Source organism: Fistularia commersonii, chromosome 21 (assembly GCF_037954325.1).
Source record: "Fistularia commersonii isolate RoL2024-O1a breed Wild chromosome 21, RoL_Fcom_v1.0, whole genome shotgun sequence".
In the NCBI taxonomy this organism is placed as follows: Eukaryota; Metazoa; Chordata; class Actinopteri; order Syngnathiformes; family Fistulariidae; genus Fistularia; species Fistularia commersonii.
Genome location: NC_141304.1, coordinates 2,554,279 through 2,576,216, shown reverse-complemented (window position 1 = coordinate 2,576,216; position 21,938 = coordinate 2,554,279). Strand labels below are relative to the sequence as shown.

Genomic DNA, 21,938 nt, shown 5'->3' with positions numbered 1-21,938 from the left:
TTTACATTGATTTTCCACCTCTTTAACCTGTTTTTCTGGAGAACATTAATTATTTTTCCAACAAGAAAACAGAACAGATGTCGGACTTCGGTTTCCCATATTAAATAAAACATAATTATTAAACAGCAAACGAATATAATTTAAGTTGCTTATGACGTAGTAGAAGTTGTTTGGCACCAACGTGATGTCGCCTGTAATTAGTCTCGCGAGAACTTGGCCATTAAACGTGACTTAACGCTCATAACCAGCTCATATTTTAAACACCATTATTTGTTCATCTATCTATCCATCCGTCCATCTATCTATTTTAAGAAAAACTTAAAATGTAATTTCATGTGTTTTTCCCAAAAACGTTCCGAAGCTGGCCGATGTCTGCCGGCTAGCTTCGGAAACGCGATATACGAGCTCATTATATGAGCCAACGCAAATAAAGTTTAAAAATGACGTTCTTGTTTTTTTTTTATTATCCCAACCTTCGTGAACACGGGAAGGTAAAAACATTTTTATACTATTTTAACAACGTATATTTCTGAGTTGTACGCATGTCCTGTTTAAGTACATAAAAGTTGCCGATTAGCATTTCTCTAAATCACAAGCTAAGTTGCACTTAAAATCCTCGGATGACGGTAGCTAATGCTAACCGCGCTAGCTAACCGTTTGCATTAATTGGCTACAGTATGAGTGCTAGCTTAAAATCTCTGCACTTATTGTGTATTTACTTTCTTTTTCCCCCTCCTTCTTACAGTTACCGTTGGCACATGTAGCCAACACCGCGTTGCGACGCAATGTGTGATTTTCGAGGCGTTATCATGTATTTAATTACTTTTACTTACACTGCATTAGAAGCCGTGACGTGCGGTGAGGTTCATGGCTGCTGAGGCACTGACGTCATTATAGTCAGTTTTACAAACATAACCCTACATAGTAGCTTATTCATCATTTTACTGGCAGCAGTTAACGTGTTTTGTTTAGAGTATCATATCAGCATTCTTTACATATGCAAACTGTCGCATAGAAAAAAAGCACATTTAAAAAAAACCTTATTATCTCTTACCTTTACTTATAAATGAAGTCCATGTGTAGCGCCTTCTGAAGAAAAGCATCAATAACTTGCTTGTAGAAATCTTCCTTATCTTTCTTCAGTTTTAAAAGTCTCTCTGTCTCAATGGAAATCACTGCCAGTGAAGACAGTCCTCCTTGATCGGTCCTGTATGTTTTGAGTCTTTACCGTATGTGAGCTATACAGCCCGATGAGATCCACCTCTGGTTTCACAAAATCAAAGAATTCTGCATAATTTGACAGGCTCTGCAGTTTCGCATCATTAAATGTTGTGACATTTCACTGACCAGTCAAAACCAACCTTTTCGTGTGTACCACTCTGTTTGACAAGACCGGGTCTTCTGTCCCGTTGTCTGAAGCGAACCTGTTAGCTCAGGCGTTGGTCTTCCCTTAATTATTATCTCCTGCTTCGACGGGGAGTCCAGTTTAGATAATTCTTTCAGTTTAGCTATGTAATCCTCCATTTTGGAAATAAGGCCAAGCAAGAGGAAAAAATAACTGGATGGCTGCACTTGACTTGCTGTTTACGGTAGCTTGCTATTGCTAATTATATTATTCTGTAGCCGAATAGTAAGAAGGATCCCTGGGATCACCAGTGCCCTCTACCTTGAGGCACCATTACTGCGTGCCTCACTTAACACTAACGTTGGGTGATTTTCACACACACATTTCTTGTCATGTGATTTTCATCGCGTTGCCATTGTGTTTTATGGGTCCTTTGGTAGCGTCAGGCTGCTCACTGATGTTACAATTGCATGTTTGTTTCCCTCCTCCCATTGGCCCATCTATAAATTGATGAAAACTGTATTTTATCCAGGATATTGCATTGGATAAAATATACCCAACGTTAGTGATTGTGATACTGATTTTAATGTTAGCATTCTAGGGCTAATGTCTCTTCGCAGTCGTTTTATGATTACAAGAAACACGTTACGGTTGTCGACGAAAAACATTATACACGTCAGCTAAACTATGGAAATTTAGATCATATTTTAAAAGTATTTGAAAATTTTAATAGTGACATACACAGCAATTTGGTCTCAGTGCATAGCATGCCAGCACAGTTAGCAGGATCATTGTGCAATCCATAGTGAACTCAGCTGTCTGCTGTGTCACCGCACGTCTCTTCTTCATATTTGAACAGTAATTGTGAATTTTTTTTTCAGCCATTTTGAAAAAAAAAATGCTGAAGTTAAGTGTAAAATAACTTTATAGTACCAATCACTGAATAAGTATAACCATTTGATATATTTTTTCATTTTACCTTTTTTTTTCTTTCCATGATGACAGCACGTCACTGCTTAGTAGGTACAATTCAACAGCACAGCTCTTCCCCTTTAAGGCTTCCGTTCATCCTCAGTTAGATATTGATAGAAGACCTAACTGAAAACATTTAATTTAAAGTTAAATTGTCACTTAACTCCAAACCTATGAATTTGATTAGTTACCTTTACAAACTGGCATTATAACTAGACTAAATGACAGGAAATTGAGTTAGAACTACATTTGTAATGGTGTTTATCGCGTCCACCGACTTGTTGGAATAAGCCTTGTTTAGTTTACTTTAAATAAAAGTACGTAAACACAGACAGAAGCAGATGGGTGATAGAGTTCAAGTCGTCTTAAACTTATGTAACATAACCCAGACATCCCCGGGTAGGGGCAAACACTGACTCGGCTAGGATATTTTGCTCCTCGGAGATTCTGTGGTTGTGATTCATCTGGTTTTGACATTCTCCAGAGAAAAGCTGAGGTGCTCTGTGATCGCGCACCCTCTTCCGGCAGTGTATCGCCAGGGGGGGGGGCAATTCAGAAAAAGAACGTTAACAATTGCAATTTTTTCCAAGCTGCAGTGGCTCTCATGTCCTTGGTTTGGAAAATAAATGTTTGAAACATCCTATGTGGTTAGTAAATGTTCCCCCGCTCACCTTTTTGAAAATCATGCAGACATCCAAAGCAGCATTACACATGGCTACCATTGACCTGCTTCCCTAATGAGGCGTCAAAAAGAAATATTCCAACTGATTAAGGACGACAGTCTTAAAAGATTTGAACAGGTGACTGAATAATTAGATCTCCCGAAGACAAACTTTTTAGATATCCACAGTTAAGATTTTTCCTGACAACACTCAAGGAATGGGAAAACTTAGAAGATCTACTCCCATAGAAAGGATTAAACTACCAAAAGAACGACTAATTATTAAACAACTAAATAACTCATTCTGTCTGACTACCATCGGACGCTCATCCTTTTTTTCTGCACTTTACATGCAGGGCAGTCAGTGCTGCGCTCATCTGCAAATGGAAAAACTGTCCATTTAACCTGCACTCATCCTTGTACGTGCACTTAGTGAGTTGCACACCAAGCTGCACTCAAATGTCTTATCTGCATTTATAGTATGTATTTATAATACATTTACAATAATGTTTACACTATCATTATTTCTTATCAAAACATATCTAAATGCACCGCGGAAAGCAAAGTAGGAATTTCATTGTACAGGCAAACACGTTTCCACACCGTACATTTACACTGACCATAAACACTTTGAATCTTGAATAAGACAGAGATGGGAGGCGGAAATGAACATTGACATCCCAATTGACGCCTGGAAGGAGATATGCATTGAGGTACACCGGACCACAATTTCAAACTCCTGGAGGGAATCCAAGTGGAAAGTAATTACCAGGTTTTTCAGAACACCAGAAATAACGGTTAAGATGAGGCCGACACACTGTGGTTCTTGCTGGAGGAATTGCGGTAAAGATACTGTCATATAATCTGGTTTTGTCCTAAACGAAGTCTATTTTGGAAGGAGGTTTTTCATGTCCTCAAAGTGGTTTTCAATCATTCCACAAAGCCCAACAACTGCATTATTAGGAACAACCATTATGGGTATAGACAGAAAGGAGGAAAAATACCTCCTAAAATGATTGCTCACAGCGACATTAAAAGACATAGCTATCTGGTGGTTCAAACCAGATCCAAAAAGTATGGGACACATACCAGATGGAGCAAATTAACATATTTATTATGAGTTCAGAAGCCTATTTTTACCAAACAATAGGCACCTGTCATATCTTTACTTATATAATGAGGTTGTAGTCGAGGAGTTTTGGACTTGCACCAGACATATTCTTTTAGAATTCCCATGTGTAGTGGATTCCCCCCCCCCCCCGAATATTTCTGCCACCATTTCCTACTTATTTATCAATTACCATCTCATCTCCTTATGTATATATATTTTGGATCTTACTTCAATAAGAATCGATGCGCTTTGACAGTTATCTCACACACATGTAAAGAATATGTACAGTTGAAAAAAGAAAAATGTATCTGTCATACTGATGCTATGAAAAACTAGGTGAAAACTGAGTAAATATTCCACTGATATGAGTTTGCTGTCTTCAGCATTCTTTAGAATTATTAAAACACTGAGGGATGGTGTGAGAGAGTTGGACCGAGCAATCGTGTTGCCGGAGCTACAGGCTTTAGCCTCCTTCCACAACCTGTGAATTAAATATTATCCATTGTTTATCAGGTTACCTTATTATCTAATTGTTAATTGTATAAATTCTTGACCTTTATTTTCATTCTCAATATTGCAATAAGAGACATTTCTCGGCTCTTATCCGTCTCGATCCTGTTGCCAGCCCGATAATGGAGGTTGCAAAGCTGTTATTTCTCGCCCTGCAGGTGCTGCTCTCGCATCTTTTAGTCACTTCTTAATGGACATCAAAACAGCCGGAAGAGCACTTAGAGATGTAAGAGGTTTGCTGGATGTATCCGCGACACATGGGGTTTATTTTAGCGAGTTGCTTCAAAAACAAATATACTTGGTTCCATCCATCTGTGAATGTAGGTCTGAACGCGCTGTAACCATGGGGCGCCCGTGTTCATTGACAGATGGAAGGAAAGACGCAGACACGGCCATCAGAGCATTAAGAAAAAGCATTCAGCAATGTCCTTTGTTTGACCCATTTCCTGAGACTTGGAAAAGCGTGCTGTGACCTCATTCGGTGTGACAGAGGGGGGTGTATGTTTCAGTCCGCGAGTGGTATCTTAACAACAACCGGCTCTTTAGACAGCATGCAAATTCAATTCCCTGCACGAATAATTAGAGTGGAATCCTTGTCATTTTCATGCTCCTCATTAACGTAATGAGCAAAGGATGAGCGATGCTTTATTGATGTTGCTTTCTGAGAACAGATAGGGATTGTTACAGTGCACCAATCACGTTTGCAAAACATTCATTCATGACTAGCTAATTGAAATGGGAACATGCTGAAATTCTTGCACGTGATCTTCAGAGTTGAGATGGTTTTCCTTTGGAAAAAAAAATTGAGATAAAGGATTTAGCTACGTATTAGAAGGAACCTGAGTTTTCATCAGTGGTAGAATAGTGCAAACCTGCTGCCTCTGGGTTTCCCAGCAGATGTTGAATGACTTCCTGCAGCGCCAGGCGATACCCCTCGAGGTCCTCTTCTCTCATGGTGAAGCCGATTTCAAACGGAGGACTCACCTAGAGCATGAGAAATGCGCTCAATAATTTTGGATGGTTTATTTCAGTGGCGTGTGAGTGCCTCTTACTGTAAAGAGGTCTTCCTCGGTGACCCGACGAGGCTCGTCCATGACCTGGCGTCCCACTCTGGAGAACTTCTGCTTGTTCTGTGAAGACAAATATGACTGTCTCTTTACAAAAGTGCAAGGTTAGTCCATTCAATACACAAACGGGCAAGTTATTGTACTGCAATTTGTGCATTGCTTTAATTCACTCTTAGGTGCAAATGGACAAAACTCAGAGACGCAGACGACCACTTTTAATTCGCAGCTACGCTATATTAAAGATTCATCTTGTGCTGACAGTCCAAAGTGCATCTTGATTTTGGCAAAGATGAAAAATTACCTGAGGTTTCTGTGACGGGCTGAGGAAGCTGGAGCCAGCGCTGGCGGTCTTGCACCACAAGGCCAGACAACACAAGCAAAAGACCAGCAGGTAGGTTCTCTTCAAACCCATGGCAGCGTCGCAGTCCGTGCCGACTTTACACACAAAACGACACAGCGGAGACCCAAAAAAAATCGAGGGAAAATGTCGGGGCGTTTCTGGCGTCAAACCTTTTATATCATTTTTTTCTTCCTCCTCCATTTATTTTGACGATGCAATGATCATAATGAAGGTCGGTAATTGCATTTACATGACTTGGTTGTGGAGGTTCGTTCAAATAGTTGAACTGATAAAGAAGTAGACGTTTCTCGGTTGTATTTATCCTGCTTATTAGCCAAAACAAACAAAAGATACAGACTAATGTGACGGTGCATATATTCTGCTTTTTGTCAATATTAAACCATTATAGGATGTGATACTGAACAATAAGGGGTTTTCATACAAAGATAAGATGAAATCAACTGATCACCGATGAACTCGTGACAGAAACATTTGACATTCAAACGTTGGACTGAACCCGCTACACGTTCATCAAATCAAGTTGCAAAGTTTTTGTAGAGTTAATATTTAAATTTCTCCATACAAAAATGTGTGAAGAAAGCAGTTTAACTGAAACTCCACAGGATGAGTTTACCTTTTAATAATTTTAAATCAAATACTCAACATTTATGGATGTATATAGTGGTCAGTGTACAGCATCCGGGATGCCGCAATGCGCACAGAACTCCTCACCAGAACAGCACGCCACAAATTTGAACAATCCTAAAGCCATTTCCTTTTAGAAAAATCTTCGAAGGATAGGTTAAAAAAATTTGCTTTGTTGAAAAATGCAATTATTTTGATCTTTCTGCCACTTTTCAGATCGTGCACGGAGAGCACATGCAGTCCACACTGAGAGGATTGCTTTGTAGGACTGGGAGGCTAACATCGACGTCTTACCCTTTACCCAAAGTCCAGCATAATCCGCTTTCTGGGCTGCAGAAATTGAGCAAGACTCAGTTTATGTATTTTATTTAATAAACCGGCTGACCTGACCCAATTCCTGACAAGAGATTCAATCTGCAGTATCTCAACATCGCCACAAGTCTGCAGTAAAGTAAGCTAATATCAAAAACAAACAAACGAAGAAGAAGTCAGGCACCTTAGCTCCGGGAGAAAACACCGGGGGAAATAATCATGGATAAAAGGAAGAAACCGTTTGACGTGACTGCTTCCTCTGTGAGTTACATATACATATATATTTACTGCTTTATGATTATTTACCAAAATCCTTCGAGGACTGACGTGCTGTATAACACAAGCTAACCCTATTAGCTAACGTTAGCCAATCGGGCTAAACAGCTAGCTTATATTTTATGCTAACTTTACAGTCGTTTCGCGAGCGAATTTTACCGTTTTATTTCTCAAAAGGTACATTTATTTTTTTCTTGCAGTTGGTGGACCTCAAAGCGGAGCTTTATAGGAAGCAGGAGCTGTTCAAACAAGAGAAACTCGGGCAAGAAAACGCCGGAGTTGCTTTTAAATTAAAACCCAAAGCTAAGGTGCGTCATTTTTTTGTTTACCTGTATCTGTATATACACTGTTCAAAAAAATAAAGGGAACACTTAAAAAACACATCCTAGATCTAAATGAATGAAATATTCTCATGAAATACTTTGCTCTTTACACAGTTGAATGTGCTGACAACAAAATCACACAAAAATGATCAATGGAAATCAATTGTATCAACCCATGGAGGTCTGGATTAGGACTCACACTCAGAATTAAAGTGTAAAAGCAAACTCCAGGCTGATCCAACTTTGATGTCATGTCCTTAAAACAAGTCAAAATGAATCTGTGTTGCTTCCTGAGTGGACACTATGATTTCACAGAAGTGTGATTGACTTGGAGTTACATTGTGTTGTTCAAGTGTTCCCTTTATTTTTTTGAGCAGTATATTTACTGTATCACTTCTATTGGGGCTAGAGGTTGTTAACCATGGTTTGTTCACGACTCTGAGCAGAAACCAAACGTTTGGAGCAAACAAAACACGGGCGTTTCGGCCAGAGCCGAGAAAGATGCCGAACAGCTGGCTGAGGAACAGAGCAAACTCGATACTGCAAGGTGAGACTTGGAGAACATACCCTACAAAAAGCAAATGTGTTCCCAACACTTTGACTTAGTTGTTTTCCCCTGCTGCATCAGACAGAAGCTGGAGGAAAAAGCCAAACTGTACGAGCAGATGTCCAAAGGACAGTTTCCAGGTTGGTAAAAATCCCAACCGTGCACGCTTCACATCTTTCCTGGTGTCAAGTCACGCTGTTTTTCTTTTTCTGCATCAAGACGAGGAGACAGAGGGACTATACCTGGTCGATTTTACTCAGAAGATTATCGACAAAAGGGCGGAAACGTACGTGCAGAAGGAATCCGAGAGAGACGATGAGGAAAGAGGCAGCGCTCCTCCTATCCCTCCTCCCCAGAACCCGGAGGAAGAATGGTAATCATCCGTTCTCTTCTACATCCAAACATTCACTCCTTGCGGTTCAAGTTTTCTTAAAACGTCCATGGTTCTACTGCAATGACAGCAGATGTTAACCCTCCTTCTATTCTTGCTTTGTGCTCCGTCCAGGGTGGACTATGTGGACTCCTTGGGACGATCTCGAAGATGTATGAAGAAAGACCTGCCAGATTTTGTGAAAATGGACGTGGACCTCAAGGGGAAAGGGTGAATGCCCCAAGAATATTTTTAACATTTTTTTTTTTTTCCAAAGATGGGGACGACCAGGGTCTAAATCCCACCGCACGTGTTTTGTTCTTTATAGAAAAGCCTCCGTTGACAAGACCCTGCTGTCAGAAGACATGCGTCGAGAGCTGCAGAGGCAGGAGTGGGAGAGGGAGGAAGAGGAAGCTATGAGGAAACCTGTCGGACCCATCCACTACGAGGATATCAAGGCTCAGGGTCAGACTTTGTTTACCGTGCACGTTACCTCTCCAGTCATCTGTTTTTCTTCATAAAATCGTCTTTTGCCTGTTTTTCTCAGAGGCCAGAGAGCTCGGTGTGGGCTACTTTGCCTTCTCTCAAGATGAAGAGCAACGAAGAAAGCAGAGGGAGACTCTAGACATGCTCAGAGACCAGGTGAGCACACACACACACACACACACACACACACACTGAGTCAAATGCCAAGATTCCTGTGAATCGTGTAAGGGACAGTAATACAGCGGTCAGCAATCCTGACGCGCTTCAAGAAGGTTCCTGGTTCTCAGGGCCTCTGCGTGGTGTTCGCACGTTCTCCCTTCACCTGCCTGAGTTTTCTCCAGGTTCTCCGTCCTCCCTACTTCTAAAATCAGTCAGTAGATAAAGTGAACACTCTAAATCAGGGGTGTCAAACTCAAATAAACAGTGGGCCAAAATTCAAAACAGGGACAAAGCTGCTGGCCAACCTGATATTTATTGGAAAACATCTTCCTCCAGATATATCAATAAACCTTTTCATATGGACCCAAACACGTTTTGTTTAAAAAAAAAAAAAAAAACATATATATAAATTAATATTGCACACATACAAAATCGTAATTCAAATTGAAAAACACATCAGCGTATGCCTCAAAGTTGCAGGCCAACCTCATATTTATTGAAAAACATCTACCTCCAGATATATCAATAAACCTTTTCATATGGACCCAAACACATTTTGTTTTAAAATGTGTGTGTGTGTGTGTGTGTGTGTAAATAACTTGATATCGCACACATACAAAATCATCAAATCGAAAAACATATCAGCATACGCCTCTTTTTATTTGCAACATTCTGAATTAAATCTCAACAGTAACCTTTGTCAAGAGGCTAATAATGCATGTAAAAATAAAATAACAATAAAGGGATCAATTAATTAACAAGAATATCCTATTTAAGCCAATGTCTTGGAGTAGCAAGAAAAAATACATGAGGAAAACATTAATTAGAGCTCAGTTTGATCTACTCTGACCTTCAGCCTTTCTTTACGCCATTTTTCGAAGGGGTTGCAGGGCGCCAGTATTATCATAAGGTCGCCGTGACTACCGTAGACAGAGGAGAGGGTGTTTATGGCTCCAGTTGTAATTTTTCTGCCAAAACACCAGCAGAGCATTCTTGGGTTTGTAGTATTAGCATAATATGCGCTGTTGGCCAGTGTTTCCCAACCACTGTGAGAGATCATCAGGTGTGCCGTGGAAAAATGCCCACTTTCACCTGATTGCTCCGAAAATAATTTATTCAACGTAAATAATGTGTTTTCCTATGTCTATGTGGGCAGCGTGCCCATTCGTTGGTAACGGTGAATTAACCTGTGCATCTGTATATCAGAGTGATTAGTGACGCTTTGCGTGATACATTTTTAAAATAAAAAGTACTTGTATCTGCGTAAACAAACAGGCAGCGTTGTTGAAAACTACCAAGATGAGTGAGAAAGCGGTGAAAGCTGCTACAAAGTTGCTGTAGCACACTGTAGCAAAACATTAATACTTCCTGCCGGCAAAATCATTGTAGAAAAAAATGCTCGACTCTGGCGTTGATAAAGAAATAGCTTGAGTTCTCTCAAATAATACCATTTTCCAGACATATTGAGGACATGTCTTCAGACTTTGCAAAAAAGTGTTCTGGAAAAGTTGCACATCTGTGGGAAATTTGCATTGCAACTTGACGAATCTACAGATATTAGATACATTAGATTTCACACTAAGTAAATTGAGACTACGGTTTCATTCGAATTCGTTAAAAAAATGTTTTTGACATATTTATTTGGTGGTGATTTTTCTAATGTAAAATATGTGCCGTGGCTCAAAAAAGGTTGTGAAACACTGCTGTAGGCTATAATACCAGCGAGCCAGCTCTAATAAGGTATGGCTTTACGGGCCAAAGTTTGACAAAGCATCTGGTATGATTTACGGTAGTTTCTCTTCCAAGTGTTTCTAACGTTGCTACGTGCTTATTGAACAAATCGGCTTTGCAGAAATTCATTCTTCTCACGCGCTGATCAGATTCATCCTCGCTTTTGTTCTTCCCTCCCCGTCCTGTTCGCCCCAGACGACGGACCAGCGGAGCAAGAGGGAGCGACTGAAGGAGAAGAGGCAAGCCATCCTGCAGGCCCGGCTGGCCAAAGTCAGGCAGAGGAAGAAGAAGGCGAAGGGCGACGCCGACGAGGACGAGCAGAACGAGGAAGATAACGAAGGTCCGAATACAGGCCAATTTACATCCGGCTATGTTAAAGAGAACCGCGATTGAGAAATGATGTGATTCGCTGCGCGCAGGAGACGGCGAGGAAAGCGAGTTAATCGGACCGCCGCCTCCACCCGAGGAATCCCCGGAGGTCAGCATACGGAGGAGGGTGGAGGTCGTGATTCAGGAAAGGAAGGACACCAGACCGGGAGTTCCTCACGTCAGAGAATGGGACAGAGGGAAAGGTAAGGACACCTGTGTGACTTTCTCTTTGGTCTTTGGTTCTCCCGTAACACAAAAAAAAACCACATGGAAACATCGACACGGAAAATAAAACTAGTCGCTGGAGAAGCGGGTCTGCAGAGATACCATTCGCCCCCCATCAGAATCACATTGCTTCATTGATCAAGTGGGGAAGAATCAGAATAGAACTTTCTGTAAAAATAAAATAAAAAGAACGGTAAAGATCGAAAGTAGTAAGAATAAAGTTAAAGGTATGTAAAAATATATGTACCCTTTGTGTGTATATATATATGTGTATTTACATGTACATGTATATCATTACACGTAATGCCGTATTTTCACGACCATTTGGCGCACCGTACTAAAAGGCGCCTTATGTGTGTTTAACACACACGTAAGGCGCACCTGATTATAGGGCGCGCATTTTATATACAATCCACGCCCACACTTCCCCCTTTAACATTCTCATGGTGTCCTCTATTATGTCCGTCACACACACAAGCATTCAAGTGTGCCTGTTTCAAAATAGAGCAGGAGCTAAACTGAGATTGGTATTCACATTTTTTTACCGGTAATCGTCATCAATCGAACCCATGGAAGTCCTCATCCTCTGTTTCTGATTTGAACAGCTGCGCTAAATCTCCATCAAACATGTCAGGTTCACTTTCTTCACCGTCAGAGTCGCTTTCGGTGCCGCGCAGCTCCTCGGAAATGATGCCGGCTTTTGCCCAAACAGCGCCGGCATTTATGTGCGCCTTATAGTTGTGAAAATACGGTAATTTTATGTAAAAGTGGGGGTTGTACAGTATATCAAGATAATTCCGCAAATCTTTGACTTTTATTCCAGAGTCTATGTTTAATGACTGGAAATCCCAGCGTCGCGATGAACGAGACTCGGAGTTTGCACCGCCGTCCGCCTATTTTTCCGACGAGAAGAGGCAAAGACTGGACCGGGCGAAAGCGCCAGAGAAGAAACCGCCCAAAATGTCCTTCAGCCGGACAGACGTCCCCGCCGGGATCCCCGAGGCCCAGGGAGAACCCCACCCTCCGACAGCAAAAAGCCCCTCGCCTCCTCCCCCGCCGCAGATTCCTCCCGTCCCCCCTCAACCGACGCCCGTCGATCAACCCCCACCTTTTGCCCCCGTTCCCCCCGTCAACCAGTATCCCCCTCCTCACTTCTACGCCCCGTTCTACCCCCCGCCTCCGTTCATGTACCCCTCTCACCTGCCCCCTCACTTTCCCCCGCCCTTCACACATCAGCCTCCCCCGCAGCGTCAACCCCAGCTGAACCCCCAACCCCCGGTGCCCGGCGTGGGCCAGACCCCCCGTCCGGGCGCCTCCGGGAGTCTGGACGACATGCTGGCGTTCTACAAAAACTCAGCCTGATCCCCAAAGCTTCGCGTAAACCCGACGGATCCTGTTGTGCCGATAGACAGAAATATCTTCATTAAATATGACCAATTCCATTCATCGTTACTGTGACTTGTTTGGTCGTCTTTGACTGTTAAGCTGACATTTTTTTCCCATTACTTCCAAAAATTCTGGCTTATAAGCCGCTACTTTTTTCACACACATTGAGAACTGCGGCGAATTTTTGAATTTTTATCGGATGTTTACTGTAGCTTCCTTCCTCCAACACAGTCACAGTGGAAAAATGAAAAGTGTTTCAGCAAACCCACTCACATTTACAATAATTCATCAGATCAGAGATGCATTTGATGCAGCTAATATCTCATGTTTCAACAGGGAACACATGGTGCATATTGACATGTGTGGCTTATTTATGTTCAATTTATTTTTTCTTTTAAAAATTAGTAGGTAGGAGGTGCGGTCTATATATAGGTGCGCTCAATAGTCCGGACTTTATTTTTTGTTATTTCTCTCAGGCACATGGATTGTTGTAGATGGAACAACAATATGGACTATCAAAAGCAAATATTTCAAATCATTTCAGCACTCACATTTTACGTATACTGTGTCTATACATCTATAATATATAAATATATATATTAATGTCATGACATGATAAAGAACGGAGTAAAGAATTGAGTTGCAGTGTCTAACGACAACCACTAGATGGCGCCATTCCCGTGTTATTACAGTACACCTGGTGTCAGAATCTGCCATTTGCTAATTTTAAACCTATTTCCAGGCATATTCATCATCCCTCCCAAAACAACAAGTTTTACAAAAATAGTTGATGGTTGCGTCAAAGGTCAGGCCCTCGCCTTGTGAACATCTGTTGTCCAGTTATTGAGATTTTGGAAAAAGTGCAATTTCAGCTAAACCTAGTATAAAACAAACGGTGCAGTGCATCTTCTAACATCAACACCAAGTGCGCAGGGAAAAATCGTGGCAAAATATAACAATTGATCTCTCATGTTGACGTTCTTGCCCCTGGGTTTTCTCCGGTTCTCCATTTAAATTATCCTCGGGTGTGAAGGAGAGAGTGCCTATATGTGGACCCTGTGATTGACGGGTTACTGGTCCTGTACGCTTTCACGACAAGACCCTGCGTCGTTGCGCACGTGATGCAAATGTGAACACGGTTGAACACGACCGAAAACCGGGTGGAGTGAAAAACGCTTTTTCTATCCGAGAGAAGTCTGCGGTGAAATGATTCAGCGGGAAAAACGGCCTCCGGCGAAGGCCAATTTATCGGGAAACTGAACGGATAAACTGAAATATGAACCTGGAATTGCGTGTCCGCAGCAGCAATGCTGATCGAGCAGCCTCGACACACACACAAATTGAAACATCAATGATACAGATCACACTCATCTGTCCTGAGAACAAAGTGTGAGCTGCCGTGCATCACCAAATCCACACACACACACACATCCCTTGCATAGGACTCATCACTTTGGAGATTCTAATCTTCCTGTTTAACAGCAGGAAGGTGTGTCACATTGACAGACCCCCCCCCCTCCTCCCCCGCCTCCCGGGGCTGCAAGTGGGAGCGGCCGCACTGAGGAATTACCCTCGGCACAGCCGTTGCGGCGCCTTAATCCGACCGTGGCTGCAGGAAAAATGGCGAGCCGCTTTTTCCTCGAGCAGAGTAAATGAACTCCAGCGCGTGGAAACGCTCGAGTCTCAGCTTCACGTTTCAGGGTGATGCTGTTGTTGCTGCAAAGTTTCGGCCTCTGATGGGAATGGGGGTGCGATTTCCTTGGAGATGCTGCTCTGTTTCTCCGGCACCTTCAGATTTACCCCCTCAGTGGGTGAAGAAATGAGCAGAATAGAGTCTTGGTGAGTTTGAAACAGATTTTATGATAGAATAAAGGATAGCCCTCGAACCTTTTCAGGAACTAGCCCCTTTCTTGGTACATTCGGGCTGCAGGGACCATGGGCCTTTCGCACCTAGAACCATTTTTGGTTCCTACTCCAAGGCTGGTTCCATAGGAGGTCATAGGTGCGCCGTAATTGGTGGAACTCATAAGCCACGCCCATTTCCAAATACTTCTTGCAGACCACGAGCTGCCATTTTTAAGTCAAAACTTTTCTTGCAATGAAAAAAAACAGAACCAGTGAAAAATGGAGCGACAAAGATGTCCGAGCTCCTCTGGCCTGCTACACCTCAGATCGGTTTCCAGGGCTTGTAGAGGAACATCTACATTTTGGCCAAATTAAGTCTAGCGTTATCTAACGGCTAAAGGCGTTCTTCACACGGCAAAGCAGTGCTAGGAGAAGATAAAAACACCCCAACCCATCAAACAGCCCATTATTGTTCTATGAATGCTGTGCCAGCTTCCTGTTGTCCTTCTCTTCATCTTCACTGGTTTATTTATGTTTAGAACTAAAGGGTTCCCCCCAAAGGAATAATTGAAGGAAACAATATCCTACCCCAGTACTCAACTGGTACTCAACTGGCACTCCTCCTGTACTCCCCTGGTTTTCCACAGGTAAGCCCTTTGTATTCCCTTTGTATTGCCCCCATACTCCCCTGGTACTTCCCTTGTATGCCTCTTGTACTCCCCTAGTACTTTCTTGGTACAACCGTGGTATTCCCTTTGTACTCCCCTGATAGTCCCCCTGTACTTTCTTGGTACACCCCTTGTACTCCCCTTGTGCTCCCCTAGTACTCCCCCGGTACTCTAGTACTTTCCTGGCACAGCCCTTGTGCTCCCCTTTTGCTCCCCTTGTACTCCCCTGGTACGCTAGTACTTTCCCGGTACAGCCCTTGTGCTCCCCTTGTACTCTTGTACTTTCCTAGTACACCCTTTGTGGTCCCCTTGTATTCCCCTGATACTCCCCTAGTACTTTTCTTGTACAACCCTGGTACTCCCCATGTACTCCCCTGGTAGTCCCCGTGTACTTTCTTGGTACACCCCTTGTACACCCATTGTACTCCCCTTGTGGTCTCCTTGTATTCACCGGGTACTCTAGCACTTTCCTTTCCTGGTACTACCCTTGTGGTCCCCTTGTACTCCCCTGGTGCTCTGGTACTTGCCTTTCCTGGTACTCGCTTTGTGGTCCCCTTGTCCTCCTCTGGTACTTTCCTGGAACACACCTAGTACTCTGGGTCATAGGTTGAACCTTTGCAGGGAAGTGAGCAGATCTTGATGTTTCACATATGCTGCTGTACAGTGACAGTAACGGGGGGGGTGAGAACATTTGGCCCTTTTGGAAACTTCTTCTGGTGACTGTTGAGCGAGGCTCCGGGCGGACGGCTAAACGACCGGTATAATTGGAGATGCACATTACTTTGGAACCTGCCGGGATGGGAGGGAATGCAAACCCTGTCAGTGCAGCTGTAAAACAGCAGGAGGCCATTTTTTTGTCCGGAGCGAGACCCCTGGAAAACACTTCACTTCTGACTCGTAAGCAAGTTCACCCGACTAAATTAACATCGGCCGAGATGGACGGCGCGTCGGTTTCATTCAAGGCGACGCAGGGCCGTCTCCGGGACGCCGGGGGTTCTCCGATCTGCTTGCCTCAGCTGCTCCGCGGGAGTTCGGCCTGTTTTCCGCATCGGCCTAGATCTCGCCGCCGAGCAGGTGCGAGGATCTCTCATCGGTCAGCAGTTTATTTCCTCGTACCCAAAAAGAGTCGCGGGGAGGGAACAGCGACGACGACGGCAACCCAACTTACTGCTCCATCAGGCCCTTTTAACTCTCCGCCAGTGATTAGTGTCTCCTGCTGGCGTTCGCCGCTACCTCCACCCCCCTTCTGGACCCCCCGACCCCATCAGCATCGCCCAGCAGTCGGCTGTTAACTGCTAATGGCTCTTGGTGTGTGTAATGAGAGCTAATGCCGCTTCTTGTCACCGGGCCATAATGCTGCTCCCGCTGTGTCTTGTCAAACAGCCACATGCTCTGCAGCCCGGTGCCGGCGGACTGAAGGCTGCTAACCCCCCTTCCCCGGCAGATGGATGGGTGACCCCCACCGCCGCCGTCGCCGCCGCCGCCGCCACCGCCTGCTCGGATCCTCGGATGAACATGTGGCCGCGGTTTAACTCTTCACGTCGGGGGTTGATGAACTTGTAAATTCTTCAAAACGACAAATGACCAAAACACCAGTTGGCGGATCGAGGGGGAAATGCGCCGCCGGCCGGGATGACGTTTCCGTACTTTTCGCCAGCACAACCCAGGGTTCTTCTCAATAACTCGACGCCCGTTGAGGTGATTTCTTTTTTTTCCCGTAAAATCCAGATGCTTGCAAATTCAGACGCCTCATCCAGGTGCTACATGTCACCAAGAATTAGGGATACAAAACCAGGTTTGTTTATTTACATGTCACGGATTTTATAACACCGAGTGAGGAAAAGTTTGACTCGCCGCTCGACGATGCCCATTTTACAACCTTCCATCTGCATCATTTAGCGGTCATTTGTGTCTCTCAATTCCACTTGTTGAAAATCACGTTGACGTGAATACAATGGCGTCAATGCTGTCATTTTGTGGGTAACAACATAAATGTAGTTTACGGTCAATGCACGTGCTGGACTTCTTTATTTTAATACAATCAGACTGGGTTTGAGTTTGACACATGTGCCCTAAACGATAAAGATATTAGCCTGACACCGAACGCATGGAGGTAATGGCCTCATAAATTCCCCGAGTGCAGGAAAGGGAGTGAATGAGGAATGAAGGTGGGACGTGGACTCATTGGCAGTCGGCTCTCGACCCCGCCGGCCTCAAATCGCCCGCCCACTCGCTACCGGGGCGGGAAAACATGACCGCCGCAACTTCGGGGCGTCGCCGAGCACCAGGACCGCTCGCGGCGAGTCGTCTCTCCGAGCTGAAATGCAGGCGCCGCTGCAGCAAAGACGCCGACGCTACCCTTTATTTTTGCTGAGCGCATATCAAACCATCAATCTTCACACACACACGGACGGAGGGTCATCCCGGGTTAATCCCGTGGATTTACAGAGCCGCGTGTCGATCGCTCTCATATAGCCGCTCATTATTTAATGTGTCCCATGTCAGGCATCCGGTGATTTAATCGTTCGTTCCCGACCAGCGGCCATCACCCCAGGTCACGTGATCGTCGCGATTAATATGCTAAAAGCCGGAGCCAATGAGTCGATCAATAGGGGCATGGATGTGCGTGACCTCCCTCGCCGTGCACGCCGCGCCCGGACCTGACCACAACAAACCCCTGCCATCCATCATGTTTTTACAACTTTCCTTTGTCAAGAGAATCCCCCATTGTGTGCTCGTCAGAAAGTTCTCACGTCGGACCAAACACCCCCCCCCCCCCTCCCATGGCCCACACACACACACACACACACACACACACACACACCCCAGATGTGTTTTCCTTCTCTTCACGACGTGAAGCAAAACTACATTCTATATTTAAACGTCTTGATGAGAGTCTGTTCCTGCATCTCATTGGTCCATAGCGTGAATGAGAACAGGATGGGGATGAGATGTATGTGTGTGTGAGTGTGTGTGTGTGTGTGTGTGTGTGTGTGTGTGTGTGTGGATTAAATTCATTGCATGCATAGTTGAGTGACATACAGTAGCGATTCATGGGAATTGACTTCCATGGCGTCCAATCACAACCCAGCTGTATATATATATCTATATATATACATATATATATATATTTTTTTTAAATTTATTTTTCACCCTTTCCATTCTCATCCTCTTTATTTTTATCTTTGTTGTTTTCATTCTGTTCCATAACTATTATTAGCTTTATTTCTATTTAATCTTTATTTAAATAGAAATAAATGAATAAAGCTAATTTTTTCCCTTTTTGTCTTTCGATTCTCATCTTCTTTATTATGTCCTTGTTGTTTTCATACTGTCATCTATTTATTCCTTTTTTATTTTTATTTCTATTACCCTTGTCATTCCATTCTCATCCTGTTTATTTTTATCCTTGTTGTTGCCATTCTGTTAAATTTTTTTTCATGTTTTATTTTTAGTTTATTCCGTCATTCGGTTATCTGTTCCTATCCTTGTTTTTGTCTTCATCCTTTTAATTGTCTCTTCTATTTATATTCACATGTATTGATATGGTTATTGTCGCACTGCTGTGACAAACAAATTTGCCCTATGGGGATCAATAAAGTAGTAGGAGGCACTTATCACCAGTAGCGCTAAAAGCTACACGCTAATAGCTGACATGAAACGATAATAGCTTTAATATTAAAATCAAAACAATAACAATGGTGGACGCCTGGCAAGACGCCTCACATCAAGCCACGCCCCCTGGGAAGCTGACCAATGAGAGAACCCGGGGACTGGAGATTTAAGGTTTCTATCATCCACTGCCAAGCGGAGTTAGCCTACGGCAGCATCACGGGGGGCTAGGCTAATGCTAACTCCACGCTTTCTCATAAAGAAGAGTTCTGAGCCATTCACCGTCACCTGTGAAGATTGTTTGTCGTTTGAAAGCGGGACACGGAGGCCCCATGTGAGGGGGACTCCTGTCATCCTCCACCCCTTCCCCCGGTTCCTCGCTGGAAAAACGTGAAAACAGTAGCAGGAAGGCGCACGTCAAGATGGAGTTCCTTTTTCGAACCCCCTAGCCTCATTGTTTGTCCTCGGAGGAGCACAGAAGACGGGACAAAGACGGCCGCAGCTATTTTGGAGACGTGGGTGGATAAAAGATCATTTTTGTAACATCTCGCACAAGTAAAATATCCATTTCAGGAATGTCAAGGTCAAAAGAAAAAAACGTCAGAGGGTGACAAGTCCAATCAGCAGTAGGATTAGCGAGTTAGCGCTCCTGCTGCACTTTCTGCCCTGCCTGGGTTCCTTTCCACATCTGAGTAAGGGGGTCAATGATTGGTTGTCTCCATGGCGGCCACTGTGATTGACAGGCGGCTGTCCAGGTTAAAACCTGCTATGTATTAGCACAATATCCTCCATGTAGCATTAGCCAGCGCTTCTTTCATCGCATCTGCAGTGTTTCGAGAGTCAAGTGACAAAGAACGAAACCAGCAGAATGAAATGAAGGAGCTCAGAGCCCCTCCTTGGACCACCGGGGGGGACGAGCACCTCCAACAGGAGGTGCCAAAATAGTTGACTCCTTCAGAAGTCATCAAAGAGAATCTAGCGTGTGTTATTGTGTGTGTGTGTGTGTGTGTGTGTGCTGGGGTGGAGGACTCCTCATCTAGCTTTGATATCGGACATGTTTGAAGATCTGCATGGAAGACCCACCACCTCCCCATTTGACTCAATATGTAAACACGATTGCAACGACAAAACGGGGGTCAAAGGTTATGGGAAAATGCACGCCATTTTTTTTTTTTTTGAGCATCATGTCTATGATTTATAGAATGACGGGAAGTGTTTGTTTGTGGTCATTCGGCATGTCGACCGTCACCGTTCCCCAAACAAAGATGGCCGTGACGCCCCGGCAAGATCGGGATTGACATCTTGTCACAGGGGTTTACTGGAAAGGTATATTTTTAGATGTGAGGTCGAGCCCCGTCTGGTCTTACCCTCATTACTCACATCATTATTGCCACCGAAAGTATGTTTGTCATATGCATACAAATCGGTGTGTGTGTGTTCGTGTGTGTGAGAGCACAATTGAGGAGTAAAAATAACTTCCCTTAGTTCACTGCCAGCGGGTCCCAGCTGTATTACAGAGGGCTTCGACATGAGCATGATGTCCGTACGCTGCTAAGGATGTGAAGCTGGGCTGTGCAGGAAACGGGGCGCGCAGCTTCCTGTTATGAAGAAAGCGGGCCGTCACAGAGGCGGAGGTGTGTGTGCGGCCCAACGCCCCGCTCCATCGGAGGGGTCATCGATGGGAGTGCGGCGGCGCTCCTCACATCAACACCAATAAAAGACGTCGATGTTTATTCGGGAGGGGGGGACTGGGTGACCTCTGACCTCTGTGTGACACCACATCTACTCCCACTGTGTCTTGGATTCCTGTGTGGCGTCTTCATGTTCTCGCCATGTCTGCGTTGGGTTCCTCCGGGTTCTCCGTGTTCCTCCAATACATCAGGGGTGTCAAACTCATTTTGGTCCGCGGGCCACATGTCAAGGGGGCCGGACCAGTAAAATCATAACCTAGGAGTCCAAATTTTTCCTTTGTTTTGGTGTAAAGGAGGTAAACAGGTAAACTATAAAGATCTTTATATGTAATGAACTGTTCCTTCAAAAAAATAAATGATGAATTAATATCAAAAAAGAATTTATGAAATTACACCCTCAAAATATTGTTGAGTTAAAAGAGAAAATCTTGTCACAGTGGGAATAATTTATAAACAAATTGATTGGTAGCATGTATAAAAGGAGGTATAATGTTTACAAGGTGGCAATTCTGTTTATTAAATCAATCTTTTTAATTTTGTGTTGTTTTTTTTTTTACTATCGTTTTTGTGGTTTTTATAGAAATAAGAAAAGAAAAGATCGTTTTAATTATGTCACTAGACGTTTTCATCAAAAAATCATTTTGTTTTCAAATTTTGAAGCAAAAACTATATTGCAAAGTTACTTTTTCATTTTTTCCTTAATTTTTTTGTTTTTTTAATCCACTGTATAAAACCCCCAGATGCATGTGAGAAAATACACGCGGGCCGCACTAACACAAAGATTTGATTTCAGGCAGGGGGCCACAAAATATTGTTCCTTGGGGCCGCAATTGTCCCGTGGGCCACGAGTCTCAGACCCCTGCACTACATTGTCCAGATGTGTGAATGAGAGGGTGAATGGTTGTACGTCTATATGACGTGAATGAGAGTGATTGGTATTATGTTACAATATGATGTGCAAATGCGAGCGCAAATATTGTACGTCTCTATATTATGTGTGAATGAGAGAGTGAATGGTTGTACATTGGCCACCAGAACTGAAGAAGCCTCTTGGACGAGGTGAAACGTTACCAGTTGCCCCGACAAGTAGATTTTGACAAGAATTCATCATGACCTGGATGACTAAGACCTTCCACAGACAATAGTTGTGCATCTTTATGTAACATGTGAATGAGAGGGTGAATGTTTGCGTGACCCTGTGATTGACAGGTCCAAGATAAACCCCGCCTCCTGGCCAATGACAGCTGGGATAAGCCCCGCCCCTCCACCCAACAGTCCCTCAATAAA

The 21,938-nt window shown here is 43.7% G+C and overlaps 2 protein-coding genes across 3 annotated transcripts; one reads left to right on the top strand and one right to left on the bottom strand.

Moving 5' to 3' along the window:
* Window positions 1-5,427: 5,427 nt before the first annotated feature.
* ghrl (ghrelin/obestatin prepropeptide) lies at window positions 5,428-6,878 on the bottom strand. The gene is made up of 3 exons (XM_086168928.1): window positions 5,968-6,878; window positions 5,652-5,729; window positions 5,428-5,583 (listed from the first exon to the last, which is right to left on the bottom strand). The coding sequence occupies exons 1-3, from the start codon at window positions 6,205-6,207 to the stop codon at window positions 5,428-5,430; spliced, it is 474 nt and encodes a 157-aa protein (XP_086025054.1). The 5' UTR covers window positions 6,208-6,878.
* A 236-nt stretch (window positions 6,879-7,114) lies between these two features.
* Window positions 7,115-12,899, top strand: ccdc174 (coiled-coil domain containing 174). Of its 2 annotated transcripts, XM_086168372.1 has the most exons (11): window positions 7,115-7,224; window positions 7,440-7,547; window positions 8,009-8,109; window positions 8,191-8,249; window positions 8,329-8,482; window positions 8,615-8,710; window positions 8,808-8,944; window positions 9,027-9,121; window positions 11,051-11,195; window positions 11,275-11,427; window positions 12,273-12,899. In XM_086168372.1, the coding sequence occupies exons 1-11, from the start codon at window positions 7,183-7,185 to the stop codon at window positions 12,809-12,811; spliced, it is 1,629 nt and encodes a 542-aa protein (XP_086024498.1). In that variant the 5' UTR covers window positions 7,115-7,182; the 3' UTR covers window positions 12,812-12,899. The 2 variants fall into 2 exon arrangements, with proteins under 2 accessions (XP_086024498.1, XP_086024499.1); XM_086168373.1 differs by lacking the exon at window positions 7,115-7,224 and having other exon boundaries at window positions 8,169-8,249.
* The last annotated feature ends 9,039 nt before the right edge of the window (window positions 12,900-21,938 follow it).

What these genes read in the sequence shown, in the direction of transcription:
- ghrl (XM_086168928.1), bottom strand. Translation starts at nt 6,207, where the DNA reads ATGGAGGAGGAAGAAAAAAATGATATAAAAGGTTTGACGCCAGAAACG. An exon ending in GCCCGTCACAGAAACCTCAG is followed by an intron (nt 5,730 to 5,967) that starts GTAATTTTTCAT and finishes TTGTCTTCACAG; the next exon opens with AACAAGCAGAAGTTCTCCAG. An exon ending in CCGAGGAAGACCTCTTTACA is followed by an intron (nt 5,584 to 5,651) that starts GTAAGAGGCACT and finishes CTCATGCTCTAG; the next exon opens with GTGAGTCCTCCGTTTGAAAT.
- ccdc174 (XM_086168372.1), top strand. Translation starts at nt 7,183, where the DNA reads ATGGATAAAAGGAAGAAACCGTTTGACGTGACTGCTTCCTCT. An exon ending in AATTAAAACCCAAAGCTAAG is followed by an intron (nt 7,548 to 8,008) that starts GTGCGTCATTTT and finishes GACTCTGAGCAG; the next exon opens with AAACCAAACGTTTGGAGCAA. An exon ending in CAGAACCCGGAGGAAGAATG is followed by an intron (nt 8,483 to 8,614) that starts GTAATCATCCGT and finishes TGCTCCGTCCAG; the next exon opens with GGTGGACTATGTGGACTCCT.